Source organism: Podarcis raffonei, chromosome 1, assembly GCF_027172205.1.
Source record: "Podarcis raffonei isolate rPodRaf1 chromosome 1, rPodRaf1.pri, whole genome shotgun sequence".
Classification (NCBI taxonomy): domain Eukaryota; kingdom Metazoa; phylum Chordata; class Lepidosauria; order Squamata; family Lacertidae; genus Podarcis; species Podarcis raffonei.
Genome location: NC_070602.1, coordinates 65,829,004 through 65,846,850, shown reverse-complemented (window position 1 = coordinate 65,846,850; position 17,847 = coordinate 65,829,004). Strand labels below are relative to the sequence as shown.

The 17,847-nt window shown below is 43.0% G+C and overlaps 1 protein-coding gene across 1 annotated transcript in view; it reads right to left on the bottom strand.

The window, feature by feature from the left end:
* SPON1 (spondin 1) overlaps window positions 1-17,233 on the bottom strand; it is a 278,300-nt gene extending 261,067 nt beyond the window's left edge. Inside the window, exons 1-2 of the mRNA XM_053390557.1 lie at window positions 16,436-17,233; window positions 6,112-6,218 (exon numbers count right to left, since the gene is read on the bottom strand). Coding sequence (XP_053246532.1) covers window positions 6,112-6,218; window positions 16,436-16,685 — 357 coding nt within the window. The 5' untranslated portion in view covers window positions 16,686-17,233. The remainder of the gene's footprint in view (window positions 1-6,111; window positions 6,219-16,435) is intronic.
* Between the last annotated feature and the right edge of the window lie 614 nt (window positions 17,234-17,847).

Genomic DNA, 17,847 nt, shown 5'->3' with positions numbered 1-17,847 from the left:
CACATAAGGATCCAGATGCCAGATCCTTCACTTTTCTCCTGCTTTTACATTCAGTAAGCACACTTTCCTTCTGAATGCTCTTTTTACAAATGTATGAAAGTTGGTTAGGAGAGTAGAGTGAAATGCTGGATAAATGCAACATTGCCCTATACAGTGGTACCTCGGGTTACAAACACCTCAGGTTTCAAACACTTCGGGTTACAGACTCTGCTAACCTGGAAGTAGTACTTCGGGTTAAGAACTTTACCTCAGGATGAGAACAGAAATTGCATGGCGGCAGCAGCAGGAAGCCCCATTAGCTAAAGTGGTACCTCAGGTTAAGAACGATTTCAGGTTAAGAACGCACCTCCGGAATGAATTACCGTATTTTCCGCTCCATAAGATGCACTTTTTTCCTCCTAAAAAGTAAGGGGAAATGTCTGTGCATCTTATGCAGCGAATGTGTGGTCAATCGCTGACTCCCTTTCCAGCCCTGCCCCCTTGCCCAGGCCTCCATTGTTGAATATTCTGCAGATGGAGGCTGTTTGTTTCCCCAGCGACATGTGACTGGCTGATTAGATTATCTGTCTGGAAACTGTAGAAACAGCTCCCTTTCCTTTTTTAAAGAAGCTGCAGAACTGTGAGTTGAAACCCATAAAACCAGGATTTTTTCCCTTTGCAGAGTAAGCTCAACAACTTTGAGCTGATCCTCAAAAAAGGGGGCTTTTCCTCTTTGCAAAAGAAGCTGCACAACTTTGAGCTGATCCCCCAAAAAAGGGGCTTTCCCCTTTTCCTCCTCTAAAAACTAGGTGCATCTTATGGTCAGGAGCAAAAAATACGCTAAGTTCATAACCAGAGGTACCACTGTATAACAACATTGACTTTAGTCGACATTTCAAAGTTTCAAAACATTCTACATTAAAAATATATATCAAACTTTAGTCTGAATCTGTATTTAAAGCAACATTCTCCGAGAACACCCCTGTATGGTACTATTCCAGCTTTGCACCAATGCTGGAATTGCTGAACCTATGAGGTGCCACCTCAGCTCTGCATGGCTGTGTCAGACTTGAGGCACTCAGCATGCCAGTTCAACAGCAGTGGCACAAACCTTTGCTTGCACTGCTGCAGCAAAACCTGCCCATGGGAGTTGGGCAGCTTGGAAGCTTCTGTTTTTGTTTTTTAAAAAACCTGTACAAAAGCTGCTTGCAAAATAGTGGCATCACCTCATGACTAAAGGCCTGGCATAATCCTAATGCAGCATTTATGAACTCTCGTTTTTCACCCAGCTAGTGGCACACAGGGCAACTATAACGCAAAGCTACACATTAGTGAAGCTGATACTTGAATCTTTAATGGATGCAGGCATTACAGGCAGGTGTTAGCTCTACAAAGAGCACTTAATAGAGTGTTTGCAGGTGGAAGGACAATGAGTTCTCTTTCATGCCAAAAAAATATGAATTTAGCTATTCGAAAACTTTTGAAATATTCATCTGCCAATTAAAATGCTGATTTCAGCTTCTAAGCGGTATAATAAAACTAATTAAATAGCTTAATAATTATCCCTCCGCTGAGATCCATGAGGCGTTTGCCGATATTTAGAAAATTCAATTTTCTGCCAACTCTCATCAAAAGTTCAAAATTCTTGCCTACTTCTGCAAAGTGAAGGGATGTTTTTACTGGGGTTTTTTAAAAAAAAACTTGCTGGTCTGATGCTGAAAAAGTTAGGCCTGGAGTCCAGACCCTTGTAAAACCTCTTTTTCTTGTCAGTGCTGAAAAGTTAATTGGAAATTAGCTACAATAGGACATTAATGGTGGGAATGCGCCCAACTGTGGAAAGAAGAAAATAACCACTTTTTTATAGTAAAGGAGAAATTATAATTAAGTTACAGGAAATGATCCACACTAATTTGTACTTGCTAACATTTGTGTGATGACCTACTTCAAAACTTTTTCTAGTCTTCCTAAACTGGCCTGTTAAATTCACAATTCGAATTTTGAATATTGCCGTTTCATATAATTTCCATGTTGTTCCTTGTCTTTTGCCACGCATTAGACCTAAATCCCTCAGTATATTGAAAATGGTATTGCTGAACTTACTTTGGGACGTGAGACTGTCAGGTTGCCAAACACCAATCTGGACCATATTTCCCAATATTTTCCAGCCCTACCTCAGTATCGACTTAGTGGCACGTGCCCTTCTGGCTTGCACTCTTTATAAAGACTTGAGGAATGAGATTATCACCTCTCTTTTATTGTCCATTCTGGGTTGCCCAACCACTGCCACAGTGTCCTTTCTCTTGGTAGATCAAGATGAGCAGGTGACAGCGGGTTGCAAGGTTTTTAGCTGGGGCAATCAAAATAAGATCCACTATTTGACTATTGATTCAGTATAAAAAGTATTTTATATAATTGACTTTTTATTTCTATTCTTTGTATATTGTATTGTTGTTTTTATTGCTATAATAAAGCAATAAAGATTCTTCATTCATTGCCAGCCCTACCTGGAGATGACAGGGATTGAACCTGGGACCTTTGATCTGCAAGGCAGCTGCACTATCTCAGGGTTTGGGGAGATGGAAAACCTTCCTGTTTTCCTGAAGAAACTGCCCACAAGAGAGAAGGAGGTGTTGCTACTGTGAGCAAGCAGGTGAGAGGCAGGGAGGTGGCCTGGCACCCAGGTGCAAATCTGTCCCCTCTAGAGCATCAGCCCTTCTGCTGCTGCACTTAATAAGGGTAGACTAAGAAGGTATTAGAAACCAAAATCTGCACCCCCACGTCAAGTTTCCTCTCATATACAGTCATACCTCTGGTTGCGTTCACTTCATGTTGCGGATTTTCAGGTTGCGAACGCGGCAAACCCGGAAGTGTTTACTTCTGGGTTTCGCCACATATGCATTGCACAGAAGTGATCTACTTATGGACTTTTCAGGGTGTGAACAGCACCCTGAAACAGATCACGTTCATAAGTAGAGGTACCACTGTACTACATAATGTGAATTACAGTTTATTTCCCTTCTTGATGTCATTAGACTGGGCAGAACATAAGGTAGGTTGGGTGGCATGTTACTGAGAGGGAAGGGTGGGTGTGACATAAGGTAAAGGTAAAGGTACCCCTGCCCGTACGGGCCAGTCGTGTCCGACTCTAGGGTTGTGCGCCCATCTCACTTAAGAGGCCGGGGGCCAGCACTGTCCGGAGACACTTCCGGGTCACGTGGCCAGTGTGACGAAGCTGCTCTGGCGAGCCAGCACCAGCACAGCACACGGAAATGCCGTTTACCTTCCCGCTATAAAGCGGTACCTATTTATCTACTTGCACTTAGGGGTGCTTTCAAACTGCTAGGTGGGCAGGAGCTGGGACCGAAAGACGGGAGCTCACCCCGCCGCGGGGATTCGAACCGCCGACCATACGATCGGCAAGTCCTAGGCACTGAGGTTTTACCCACAGCGCCACCCGCGTCCCTTGGGTGTGACATAGGACTGCCCTTTCACATGTCAGGCCCATATGTTTTTATGTGCAATTCTAATCTTACATACATATATAGGCTGCAGATATGAAAAACCAAAGAGTCCATCCAGATTGAAGGCAGGAACATCAGCATGTTCAATACACTCCATGTGTTTCTAAATTCTGTATTAGCAGAAAAGGAGCTTACAAACAGGGGACAATGAGTTTATTTTCACTGTCAGTTTCCTTGTGGCTCTCCAGAAAGTGTTTGATATGTTTTTTTCTAAAATGCTTAAGCCCATGTCACAGAATGGTAAACCTGTAAGAATACTAAATCTGCAAGAATAAATCCTATTCTAGTTTGGCAAACTCCATATTATTAATAGTGGATAATATTGTTATCAAGCAGAGAGTGCTTATTTTTCTGCTTAAACATCCTCAGCTGAAAGTTTCAGCAAAAATTAAGCTGCATGACTCAGTACAGATGTCTGTGAAGTATGAAAATGATCTGGGTTTAAAAAAAACAACCACCCCAGGCACAATAAAGTTAAGATTATGTATTTTATAGGATCACAACTGCTGGATTGATTGCACAAGTTATAAACTCTTCAATGAGCAAACAATTAAGATAAAAATGGACAAAGAGGAATTTATGTTGCCCCACACATTCTCTAAATGATAGAGTTGAGCCTTGACACTTCACTTATTAGTAGGGGTCACGGAGGGGGCAAGGTGGAGAATTCAGCAATATGACAATATGGTGTGCTATGATCAGGGAGAAAGTGAGGGAACCTGCAGGACCATGTGCTTGCTGGATACCAGAGTGGAACTAAGGGCACTCTTCCATTAGCAGAAAGCCTCTTAGGTAAAGGTAAAGGGACCCTTGACCATTAGGTCCAGTCGCGGATGACTCTGGGGTTGCAGCGCTCATCTCGCTTTATTGGCCGAGGAAACCGGCGTATAGCTTCCGGGTCATGTGGCCAGCATGACTAAACTGCTTCTGGCGAACCAGAGCAGCGCACGGAAACGCCGTTTACCTTCCGCCAGAGCGGTACCTATTTAACTACTTGCACTTCGTGCTTTCAAACTGCTAGGTTGGCAGGAGCAGCGACCGACCAACAGGAGCTCACCCCGCCATGGGGATTCAAACCGCCGACCTTCTGACCGGCAAGTCCTAGGCTCTGTGGTTTAACCCACAGCGCCACCCGCGTCCCTAGAAAGCCTCTTACCTTCTCAGAAATGCTGCAAAAGTTATCCCAAATTCAGAAGTGTTTCTCAGTTTGGGCCAGCCAAATTGTGTAACAGGTTACACAAGGTCATTCCCAAGACTTTTGTATGGCCCACTGGATTTATACACTGTATTTTCCGTATTGATATTCTGAAGTACAAATCAATGTTACATTGCAAGAAAACTTCTGTAAGTTCTTGCATAACTGGTTAAGGAACACAAAGCAGAAGGTAGGAATAAATGGACAGTTTTCCCAATGGACAGATGTCGAAAGTGAAGCCCACAAGGAAGCTGTGTTTTTTTAACTTCTTCATTCATGATTTAGAGTTAGGAGTAGGTAGAGAGGCAGTAAAGTCTGCTGGTGATATCAGTTGTTCAAGGTGGTTAAAACAAAAAGGGATTGCAAGGAGCTTGGAAAGGGTTTCTCCAAGCTAGGTGAATGGGCAGTAAAATGTCATATACAATTCAGTGTAAGAAAGTGTAAAGTTGGGGCACATAAATCCTAATTTCACATATATGTTCATGCAGTCTGAACTGGAAGCTGTTGACCAACTGAATGAAGTGTTGAGGAAACTCCAGGTAGAAAACTCCCAAGTTCAGAGGAGGTCAACAAGAGCAACAGTGGTCTCACTAAGTCAGTGTAATTGATAAATATAATCTTTCTAGCAGTACAGATGCAAAAACAATATTCCTTCCTAACTTGAACTTGCTGTTTTTTATTTGCTTTTTAGTTCATGAACCATTAGGGAACATGAAAGTCATGTGATTAATGATTTCTTGGAAAACTCAAGGGCTCCAGGACAAAGCAGACCAGACTGCAGTTTGCTAAAGCACATTTCAGTAAGACAAAACTGCCACCCCACGCATAATTATTTAGGCGTAAACCCCAGTGAACTAAGTGGGACCTACTTCCAAGTGATGACGACTAGATTCAAACAACATAGCTATCAAAATACCACCATGTTAAAATAATATCTGCTAGTCTGGAAAAAGGAATGTGGACAAAAAGAGACTAAGTGCTGGACAAAATAAACATTACAAAAATATTTGGAGCTGACTATATTTGTTATGAATAGCTGCACACCAGCATCAACTTCCGATTTCTTGCACCTTGTCTGTCAAATTATTTTAAGATTGCAATCCTATGCATACTTAACTTGGAAGTAAGTTCCATTGACTTCAGTGGGGCTTACTTCCAAGTAAACATGCCTAAGATTGAACTATAAGTGTATAAATCCACTGAACTCCGCAGCCAACTTAACAGCACATGCCGAAATCTTTTCCCGTAGAAATCTGATCTTTAGCTGGAGTTGCAAATCTTATCCCATGCCTGCAACTACAGAGATATTGATATCAACACAAATAGATTATGTTGTTTTGTACAGTATCCATCCTGCTGTGAAATAACCATCCAGACAGACTCTCTGAAGGTGAAGTTCAAGAGCCAGCTACTCACCTGAAAAGTCCCTGCGTGGTCTTCTTCTTTCTCTCCCTCTTTGCCCTCTTTCAAAGCAATCAGTGTGAATCCACGAAAATAAGCTGGAGTGGCAGCGGAAAGTGTTACTGGGGGTGAAAAGGCAGGAAAATAAGACTTTTAAAATGAGTTTGTTTCTACAGAGCTTTTAAACAAGATACTTTAGACAGTACTGGTTCTGGATTCATTTATTTTTTTACAGTGGGTGGTGGCAGGCTTCAGTCATGGCACTGTCAGTCAGGTCCTTTCACCTGAAGAAAACAGGGCATGCAAACAGTGAATTCTCTTAGACTGCTTATGATCTTCTTGGATATTCTGTGGAAAGTGGAAATGGTAGGGCTGTTTGAGGCCCCTCTGCTGGACTTGGGGCCCTGGAAAATGTCCACATCTACCACCTTGATCTTGGCAAACACAGGGCTAACTTTTTACTAATGTTAGAAGACCAGCCACCATTTCTTAATAATGCTTTTATATATGCATATTACATACCTTACAGTGTTTCAAAATACTTTATGTACATTATTTTTTGGAATCTTTACAAGAACACCATAAAGTCAATCAACGCTATTATCCCTATAATTCAGATGGGGGCTGTGGGAGCTGAGAGTGGCTGTCCAAAGGCTCTTGGCAATTTCACAGAAGAAGCAACGTTTAAAGTGCTAACTTCCTGCTTGGCGCTGATCTCCCACAGTCGGCTGGAAGTGGAATTAAAACGGTGGTTCCATACAGCAGTTAATGCAGCTCTCTTGTTCCTTGTAACAATCCTACATTCCTGCAAAGCAGTCATACTAAGGAGTGAATCCACTGTTCATGCACAAGGCTTCACGTTCTAGAAAGTATGCTTACCTTGCAGTTTTACCTCTCTTCTTTTAACTAGCCCAGCAACACAACCTGCTGAACTTGAGCTGTTGTACAACACCAAGAGCATTTTATTTAAAATTTGTATTTGGAATTAAGTGTCCAGTTAGTGCCAATGGGTTTCTCTCTCCCCTCCCCCACAAATGCCAGTTTCATGAGAAGGGTTTTCTTTAGGACCTCAGGAGGAGATGAAAGCAGATAGCTCAGCTGGTAGAGCATGAGACTCGTAACCTCAGGCTTGTAGGTTTGAGACCCGCATTGGGTTAAGGATTCCTGCATTGCTGGGGTTTGGACTAGATGATCCTCATGGTCTCTTCCAACTCTACAATTCTATGGTTCAAGCGCTCCCTCTGTGTGTGCTCTGATCCTGTTAATTACTAGCCTCAGCCTTCCACAAACATTTTGCTATTAAAACAATGCATGTTAAATGCAAAGGTGTATTTGCATTAAATGTTGCACATAGTTTGGTTGTGACGTGCCAGAGATTCCTATTGGAGAATGAAGAGCCCTTTTCTACCAAACTTGACTTTTGGTCAAATTGTTCTTATTACTTTTAGTAACACTTTGTGCAGAATCCTGCTTTATTTCTATGTAGTCTTATCTGGCCGTGAGAGTTTCCAAATAAGTAGATTCTCAATAAATGTATATACTTGTATTGATAGTTCTGGTTTTGATTCCTTTCCAAATGATTCCTTCCACTGAATTTTCTTTTTCATTGCTACAAGAGATCAGAATCAATATTTCCAGACAGCTGTCTACTTTGACCTCTTTCCTTAGTTTCAGCCACTTCAGAAACTACAGATGATTTTGTTTTTAGGGGGATTTATTTCCTTTTCTTTTCATTAAAAGTATAAAAAGACTTCACTTTGGAAGAAAATAACATAGTGGCAGCTTCCACACTTTCTCATGCTTACAAATAAGCCCAGCTGAGGATGTCATGGTGCTTTCAGAAAGGATAGTCACCCAGGAAGTGCAGACCATGGGGGAGATGAAAGAAAGGTCACTCACAAACACCCCATGGTCACCTTGAAACCAAGGCAAGCTCAACAAAAAACCTACCCCTCATCTATTAAAAATTCTTTCTCCTTTGATAATTTCCACATGCAGTTCCTTTTCTCATTGACAGAATGGTTGGAAAAAGCACTTGGTGGGGGGGGGGAAATCACCACATAAAAGTAATGTAGAGTAGACCCATTAAAATCAATGAGCTTGACTAAGTTATGCCCATTAATTTCAATAGGTCTATTCTGAGCAAATCTTAGTGGAATATCACCCCTCAAAACAAGCACAATCTCAGTCGAAGCTAAACTCAGCAAACAGAATTAGTATGTTATGGCAGTGGTTCATTAGGTCAATATCCATTTCCACCCCTTCTTGTATAAATCCCTTCTTAGTTAGTAGGATTCACATTTGTTCCTCCTACAGAGAAATGTGATGGGATCACAGCTACACAGATAAATGCTTAATTCCCTTCCTTTATACAACAAAGCCACAGTAGCACTGACTAATGCAAAGCTAGGCAAAATGTCAAAAGTGCATTGCTGAAGGGAATGGATCTCTCTCCCCATATTTTTTTCTACTCTGTACTAAACAATGTACTTCAGTTTTCATATTGCTTTTTCAGAAGAGGCTACAATAAACCAAAATGTCACATCAAATTGTCAAAGAGGAGTTGTTTGTTGGTTACTTTTTAGGCAGGGGAGGACCCACTTTGAAATAAAACTAAAACATTTTCTATGGACAAAATTACTTGCGAATTCCCTGCAGATTGATTGCATAACGCTTAACTAAACTGGTTGCAGATCACAGTTTATTCTATTAAAAAGAATGTATACAGTGGAGAATTCAAACCAGTGTTCAACACTCTGATGGAACTAGTGTATTATTCCAGTTTAATATAAACCAATAAAAGGGAATCTTCAGTACGATCTATTTTTTTCTGCTTATGGGAATAATTTTATGTGTTCTCATTTTAGTATTCTCTTTCATGAGTAGGTGAGCATCTAGTGCTCATGATTTATATGGCAAGCCTCCTAATTTTATCACATCGTGGAAGCCAGTGCTACAGCCTTCCAGAGTCATTTAACTACATGAGTCTCCTGGTTATTAGCCCCCCACCCCATTTCCCCAGTTCTCCTGGTTATAGGGCAAAATCTGAATACATGAATACTAAAATCAAACAAATACTCACAGTGTATTCATACTTAAAAGTTTCTGCATTTGATAGTACAGTGGTACCTCGGGTTAAGTACTTAATTCATTCCGGAGGTCCGTTCTTAACCTGAAACTGTTCTTAACCTGAAGCACCACTTTAGCTAATGGGGCCTCCCACTACTGCCGCGCCGCCAGAGCCCGATTTCTGTTCTCATCCTGAAGCAAAGTTCTTAACCTGAAGTACTATTTCTGGGTTAGCGGAGTGTGTAACCTGAAGCATATGTAACCTGAAGCGTATGTAACCCGAGGTACCACTGTAATGCTGTGTTCTTTTTAAACAGCTGACTCACAATTACAAACTAGCAATTATTATTTCCATCCATGTACTCTTGTATAATATCATGCCAGTATGTAATCAAGAGAAAAGTGCATTGTAACTGATACAGCACCCAAATTGGGAAAAGTTTGCCAACTATTATTTCTAGTAGGGTTTTTACAATAGCCTCTATCTCACACACCCCAACCCCACATTATAACTTCAAGCAATTAGGCCAATTGGTGCTTTTCCCTAGGAGAGGTCCCATCTTAATCATTTCAGTGGAACTTACTCCCAGCCAAGTATGCATAGGATTGCAGCCTAAGCCATACACAACCCATCAGCCCTGCATGATGGCTTGACCAGTGCTCGGCAAGGCAACCCTCCTGGTTTCCCCCACCCACCCACTTAGGTAGGTTTATCAAGCCCCTTGTGAACTGCAAATCTAAATTAATGTTCTGTATCTGTCTTGGTGACTTACAAATTTATGCATGTAAAGTAAAATATGTCAAACCTTCCAGATCATGTATTTTATTTATTGTATTCATTTCTTGCTCTTCCCTTTAGAGAAAGGCTATCACGAGAAACCCAGTTCTCTGATCTCCCATTCAGGTAATAATCAGACCTCACCTGCTTGGTGCAGAAAAGGTAAGCAATGTGTAGGACTGGGGCCAAATTTATATCTGATGATCCAAACCAGGTTGTGAAACAAATCCAAGCAAAACAAAATCCAATCAAAAAGACAGCCAAGTGACCCCTTTTGTTAGGACCAGCATGCTTTCTATATGCAAGGTTCATCATGTGATATGTAGACAACTCTTTGTCAGACTGGACATTCCAGTATACCTGATAGAATGTCTCCACCCCCATGGCTCAGCCCAGATACTGAGGTCCTACTCCGATGGTCTTCTGTTGGTTCCATCACAGAGAAGCAAAGTTACACAGAACCAGGAAGAGGAACTTCTTGGTGGTGGCACCCTCCCTGTGGAACACCCTCCCTTCAGATGTTAAAGAGATAAAGAACCACACAACTTTTAGAAGACATCTGAAGGCTGGGAAGTTTTTAATGCTTGATGTTTTATTATGTTTTTATATATGCTGTAAGCTGCCTAGAGTGGCTGGAGAAACCCAGCCAGATGGGTGGGGTATAAATAAATTATTATTAGACAAATAGTAAAAGAGGAAAAATAGATGATGAATGTTGGAAGATTCAAGACAGACAAAATATAATACATCTTCACATACTGCATAGTTAAACTGGGGAGTTTGCTACCACAAGGTATGGTAATGGCTACCAACTTGGATGGCTTTAAAAGATTAGACAAATTCATGGAGGATAAGGTTCTTCCATAACTCTTAGCCACAATGATTATGTTCTACCTCCACTGTCGAAGTATGCCTCTGAATACCAGTTGCTGGAAACAGAAGGTGCAGAGAGTTCTGACATGTTTTGGTTCTGCATATGGTCTTCCTATGGGCATCTGGTTTGCCACAATGAGCAGAGAGGCTTAGGTGGTCCTTTGGCCGGATCCAGCAGGACTCTTTTCATGCTAAGGTATTTCTGACCCCACCCCGGCCAAAGCCCCAAGCTTATCTATGCACTGAGTTTTTAAAATCTGAAATTGAAAGTACTTTCAGACATAAGGATGTATCCAATGGTTTCTGAACATAAAGCTGCTGAGTCAAAGGGATTTTCATACATGTTCCTCTCCATTAAAGCTCCCTACCCACCTTTGATAGTGACATCAACAGTTGTGGATGGTTACTCAAAATGTTGTGCCTTCTTACACAGCCACTGTTAGCTGTCTGCTTTTCTGTGATGCTATCTCACATACCTAAAGGTGGGGCTATGTGTCGATGATGCTATGTAACCCTGTGGATGCAGGAAATGGTGAGCATTTTTCTCCTTCAACACTCTCCCTTCCAAGATGCCTCTATTTGCAGAGAGACCTATGACATTAAGCCCACCAATGTAGACCCCATTGTAACCCTTAGCAGCATTAGATCACACCATAGGAAGGAGGTCCCCACACGATTGTTGCTGCATATGAAAGGGCCCTCAGACACAGTCCCATGTCTATTAAAGGGGTGGGAGTCAGGATGAACTATTAGTGACCCTCTCTCTGCTTCGGTTCCAGAATTGCTGCTCACAGTTCTAGAAAATCAAAACTCCCACAGTTATTTAATCTTTTAAAAATTATGTACTGATTTTCATTTGTAGCAAAATGCCAAAGTAGTTTTTAATATATTAAAATGATATAAAATCCATTAAAACTGATGACTCAAACACAGCACAGTAACTAGGACACTGGGCATCAGGAAACACTTGGTTTTCACTTGATGGAAACACCTATCTTTGGAGCCATCTTAATCTCAGTAGGAAGAGCATAATATGGTGGGTGCCACACATAAGAGTGTAATACTACTTTCCTGCCCTTTGCCCCAGCACTGATGGGATGGTACCGGGGCACAGAAACTGTGGCTCCCCAGAAGTTGTTGGACTCCAATTCCCATCAGTCCCTGTTCAATAGCCATGCTGGCTGGGCTGATAGGAGGAGATAAATTCATGGAAAACAAGGTTATCAATGGCTACAAGTCATAGGGCTATATATTACCTCCAGCATCAGAGGCAGTATGTCACTGCATACCAGATCATGAACAAGAGAGTGCTTTTGCTTATGAATTGGCCACTGTGGGTGACATGATCCTGGACTAGATAGGCCTTTGCTGTGATCCTGTGGGATTATTCTTTGTTACTGTCTTTATAGTCAAACCTTGGTTCTCAAACGGCTTAGTTGACAAACAAATTGGCTCCCAAACGCCAAAAACCCAGTTTTCGAACCTTTTTTGGAAGCCAAACATCAGACGTGGCTTCTGCTTGAGTGCAGGAAGCTCCTGCAGCCAAACGGAAGCTGCCCCTTGGTTTTCAAACGGTTTCAGGTGTCTAACGGACTTCCAGAATGGATTACGTTTGAGAACCAAAGTACCACTGTATATGCAAATTTGGCAGCTCTGTGAGACAGGACTAGAACAGAAATTGTAAGCTTGTAAAAAAGCAAAGCTCAGGAATTGTTTATTACAGGTACTTATATATCTTTTAGTTTCAGGAGGGGAGGGTTCAATCTGTAGCCATATTTTAATGCTTTTTACCTACAATCATAAAATGAAAAATGTTTTTCTAAACTATTGGTAAGAGTGTCAAAGTTTTAGCAGGCAGAGTGTTAGGAAAACACCTACACTCATGATGCTAAAAAGAAAATCAAAAGAGCTGGCAACGACTTCCTCTGCCACTTAACTGAAAGAATTGAGAGAGCTACCTTGGATACAGCAGGCAAGAGGATAACGGGGACCCAAATGTAGACTTCACAGCACAATCATATGCATATTCAATTTGCTTGAGCATAATTCCCACTGTGTTCAGTTGCACCTACTCCCAGTTACATGTACATAACATTGCAGCCTTAGACTTTTGTCATGCTTCAGGCAAAGGAAGACCTGGGAGGTTGAGGAACAGGCAGAGAAGGAACTTTCCTACCTTACCCTCCTCATGCTCTCAGGTGAAGACAACTCTTTTAGGTTTATCTCATCTCTCCTATTGCTTCTGGAACAATGCAATCACTACAGATACCACATAAAGCATATATAGGCACTGCATTTAAATAGTAGTTTAAATGGCTATCCACACCCCACCCTGGAATCCCAGGGAATGTATTTTGGTGAGAATGCTAAAATAAATCAAGTACACTGACAGGAAGGAGGCTTTTCTCATCCTCACAAAATTATTTCAGTGGCCCTTTACATATTGCCTCCAAAGAAGAAGTGTAAGAGAGGGAGAACAAACCGGATGGGACACAGTGTTGCCTAAAATGTGCACCCACTAATTATATGAATAATTGCTTTGCTTTTGGTAAAAAAAAAATGAGGTGCTGATATACTGATAAAAGTGTCATGGGTGCCAACAGAAAATGGCTGCCATGGTACTCTGTACTGGTGGGTACTGTTACAGAAAAAGCTGTATGTATAGGTGCAAATTTAGAAACAACGAGTATAACTTAAATACATATAAGGATAGTAGGGAAGGCTAGATAAGACATGTGCCTGCTTAGTCTGCTGTCCAGATGCTAATTGTTGATGGGCAATTCCTAGGCCCTCTCTGCTCTCCCCCGTTTAATAGTTCTTTATCTTTAAGCCCTTCAAATCAAGGAGTGTCCCCTGTAAAGTAGGACATATGGCCACCCTCCTCAGAAAGGACAAAAGGCACACTGACAGTTGTTTTACAAGCTGCACCTTTCCACATGTGGCCATGTTTTCTACCCTCCACGTGACAGAATCCCTTTTGAGCCCATGAATGCAAACAAGGCAGCACAGATTATCAACATGTCCTGAACATATGCTACTAAAGAGAGAAATGTGTGGTGAACTCTTCCACAGGAACATTTTCCAGATGCATCCTGCCACGTGGAGACTAAACTATTGGCCAAAGGGGAAATCAGTTGTGTGAAGCATCTGCTAGGCGGGAAAACAACTTGTCCCAAGTTCCAGGCCATCCCGTTATATTTTGCTGCCTGCGGTGGAGCAGCAAATGGTGCCCTCCACCAAGACAAGGTGGACCCGAGGCACAAAATCCCACAAGCACCTCTTCATCTCCCTGGCAGCACATATCCAGCAACAATCAATTAAATAACCAGCAAGTCATCTGCCTGAAGTGGCCGCCTCCCTCTGCCAGCTCTGCCATGTGTTGATTCCTCTCCCTGCAAAAGTGTGAATCTTCTTCCCATGGTTAAAAACCACCTCACACCCTGTGTTCATCCAAAGAGAAGTAGCAGTTGTGAACAGGAAAATCATGCTTGCTCTTTCTGTTTGAAGAACAGCTCCAGGTGGCAAAGCCTTCTACCAGAAACCCCACGCAGTGACAAAAACACATAAGAAATAGACTAAGGATTTGGCACCAGGAGGTTTCCCCTCTCTCCCACTAATGCTCTCAGTCCCTGTTAACATCATTTGCTGAATCTTTGGCTATAACTCAGCTGTCTTTCTCAGCATCTTCTGCACAGTATTTCTTGCTTCCTGGTAATTTATAGGCAACAAAGCCTCAGTTTGTCCTTAATTAATCAGCTTTGCCTCTTACACAGATTTTGTTCTGATAAGACAGATATTTTCTAAGATCACTGTTATTACTTTTTTTAAAAAACCAAACAACTGAGCCTAGGAAGGATTTTTCCCCCAGACTGTGTGATGTCATTTCATGTTGCATGAGAGAGACTTGTTAAATTCTTGTGACAGTTAATAAAAATAAAGCTAAGTGACAACATTAAACTGCTGTAGGAAACATAAAGTTATACTTACAACATTTTCTCATGCTCCTCCCATCTGGCTAAGTTTTAGGAGGATCTGGAAGAATTTAGCTTTGAAAACTACAAGTAATGTGTGCTAAATTTCCAGTGTCACATCCTCTAATGAGCCAGAGATCAGAATCCGAAAACTTTTACCACCCGTAAATGTGTGAGTAAATGGTTATTTGATTGCATTCTGCTGGCAAAAACTTCATATTTCCTCCAAGTTTGTTCTGGAAGTTTATTTGAGAGTCTATTTTCCCCTCCAGATTCAAGAAACAAAAAACCCTTCTTGGCAACTAAAAGCAATACTCTGTAGAACTTTTCACTGCGAGTAATTTTCAAACCTTTGCAAGAATATTTCCAGGCCATTAAGAAACCAAATAGGCAGATGCCAAGTTGACGGCACAGAAAAGAGTTGCAAACTCAAAGTTTAGCTGGTCACCTGTTCATGGAGAATAATTTAGGGTATGGTGGTTGTTTTACACGTAGATTCAGCTTTATTCCTTTTATTCAACCCATTTTCCTTCCAACTGTAAAAAAAACCCCAAACCCCAAATATTCACAAGTGGATAACATTCCCTTTCCTAAGAATATAATTCTGTCTGGGTTTGCCTCATGGGAGAAGGAGGATGCTCTTTCACTTACTTTAGCTAAAGGTTGTGGGGGTGGGGGAAGATGCCAACCTCAAAAGTTGGGGCTACCGTAAGGTAACTAGGTTAATGAGTTTGCAATGTTAATGGGATCTGACACTTTTGCTCAAGGGCGCATTCAAGGTGGGCTTATTTTCCCAAAATATTTTAAAATAATAATCATGGGGGGGGGGGTGAAGTGCCCTGCTAGGGAAGTTAGATATTATTATCTTAACAGTGATCTGCTGTTCAAGCTGAAAATGTGATTTGTAGATATTTCTCCTATTATAGGGAGACACTCTGATTCTGAGAAAACTATAGGAAACCTCTGAGCAACATTTTGTAGAATATTCACCCTCAGAACTCTTGCTGTCAGGGATAGGTGAAACTCTTTTTCCTTCATCCACTTGCCATGGTTTTTTTTTACTTCTTGGACCTATATTTTCAGCGCCAAGGCTCATCCTGAGTGCTCCTGAGGGCATGCAGAGTGCTTTCTCAGGGCAGGAATTACAAGTAGCATAAACGCCAAGTAGTTATCCTGGGACCTAAGTGGAAACTGTGAGGAAAGCTGGTGCCTTTTCTTGGCCCATCTGCTCTCCAGTCCTATTGCTTTTCCTGTCGCACAGCAAGACCACTAGCAGCCTATTAAGTATCTTCTGCCAAGTGAAATAATTTCTAGTCGCAACGCTGGAAAAGTGCAAGGGGCAATTAAGGTAAAAAGAGTAAGTCTGGGTGCTGCGTCGTAGAACAGGGCTTCCTTTTACCCCCCGTTAGCATGCGTTAAGGGGGTGGGGAGGGAGAGATAGCAACACACACAAACTCGATTTAAAAAACAGAACAAGTGTTGCTCCTTATTTGCGTAGCAAAGCAACCCACCCCCCTAACCAGCGTCCTGCATCGCAGCAAGTTGCCTCTGTCCAGAGGAGAAGACCTCTCCCCCCCCCCCCCGCCCACCATCCCGGTTAGTTGCCCGACACTTGCTGCGCCCTTTGGAAGCGGCCAGCTCCACTCACCTCTGTAACTGTTTCCGGGCTTGTAGAAATCCGGATCGCCTTCCACGCGGAGGCTAAATTCATTATATCCCTCTCGCCTCGTGCCTTGGGCTCGCAGGATCCGGCTGCAGTAGCCTTCGGATTTGGGGGCTCTCTCTAAGGTCTCGTCGGCGAAGGAAGCGAATGTCACCAAGGGGAAAGCGCACGCCAGCAGCGGCAAGGCTCGCCAGTACCCGGGAGACTGGCGAGGGGCTGCAGGATCAAGCCCCATCCTGGGGCGCTCTCAAACCCCGACGACGACAGCAACTTTGCGGGAGGTGGCGGGGAGGGGAGCAGACTCTACAAAGAGGCAATGGTTATATCAGGCTGGGGAGGCGAGAGAGAAATAAAAATCGCAGCATGGGCAGCTTGGAAGCGAGGGCAAGGGAAAGATCCCCCCTCCCCTCCGCGCGCTCTCTTCCCCTCTTCTTGTCTCCGGAGAAAGCGAAGCCAGGAACTAAGCAACGCAGCTTGCGCTCGGCTGCAGCCCGCGATGGGTGCCCGACCCCCCGGCTGCTCCCCCGGTGCGCGGAGGAAAAGCGAGAGCAGGGAGGGAAGCGGCTCGATCTCAAGGACCACCTTAGCCGATGCGAAGGAGAGCAGGAGGAGGAGGAGGACTGATCTTGCCCAGATCCGAAGTGAAGTGCTGTTTTGTTTCAGACCTTGTGATTAGCAGCTCGGCGATGTTTACTTAGGCAGCCGAGCTCTCTTCGCAGGGGTCGGCGAAATAGCGGAGCAAGGGTGCGTGGGTGGCTGCGCGGCGCCGGCGCCAAGACACGTGTGTGTGTGTGTGTGTGTGTGGTGGGGAGTGTTCCCCACTGGGCGGATCGAACGGGAAGGCTTTGGGAACCGATCGCCGTGCCCGAGTCTATAGGAACTCCGCGGGTGAGAAGGGACACCGAGGCGGAATGCCTTCCTTAAAAAGCCTCCCCCGGGGCAGAGGACCCCTGAGGTAGAGGGACACGGGTCAAAGCCGCCCCTACCTCCAAGCCTCCCGCAAGGCTTGAAGTTTCCGAAGGGCAAACTTTGGCAGCATCACGAAGAAGGGGGTATAATTTGTTATTTGAAGGATTTATCATTATTTATTAAATTTCTAGAGCGCCCTTCATTCGAAGACCGCAGGGCGATTTACAAATGCCCCCAAAATGGGAGATGCCCCCAAAGCAAATAAAGGAAGAAAAAGAAGGAGGCGTGTTGCACAGCAGCCCGATCCTATGTGTGGTTACTCGAAAGAAAGCACCACTGACAAATTGCCTGGTTATCCGAGGGTGAAGGGAAGTATAGAAATTTAATAAATAAAGAATAAATAAATACATTCAGTGACACTTACTTGGAAATAAAAATGTTATAGAATAAGGCAGGTGGTTTGTGACTGTCTGGTGGATGGAGTCAGT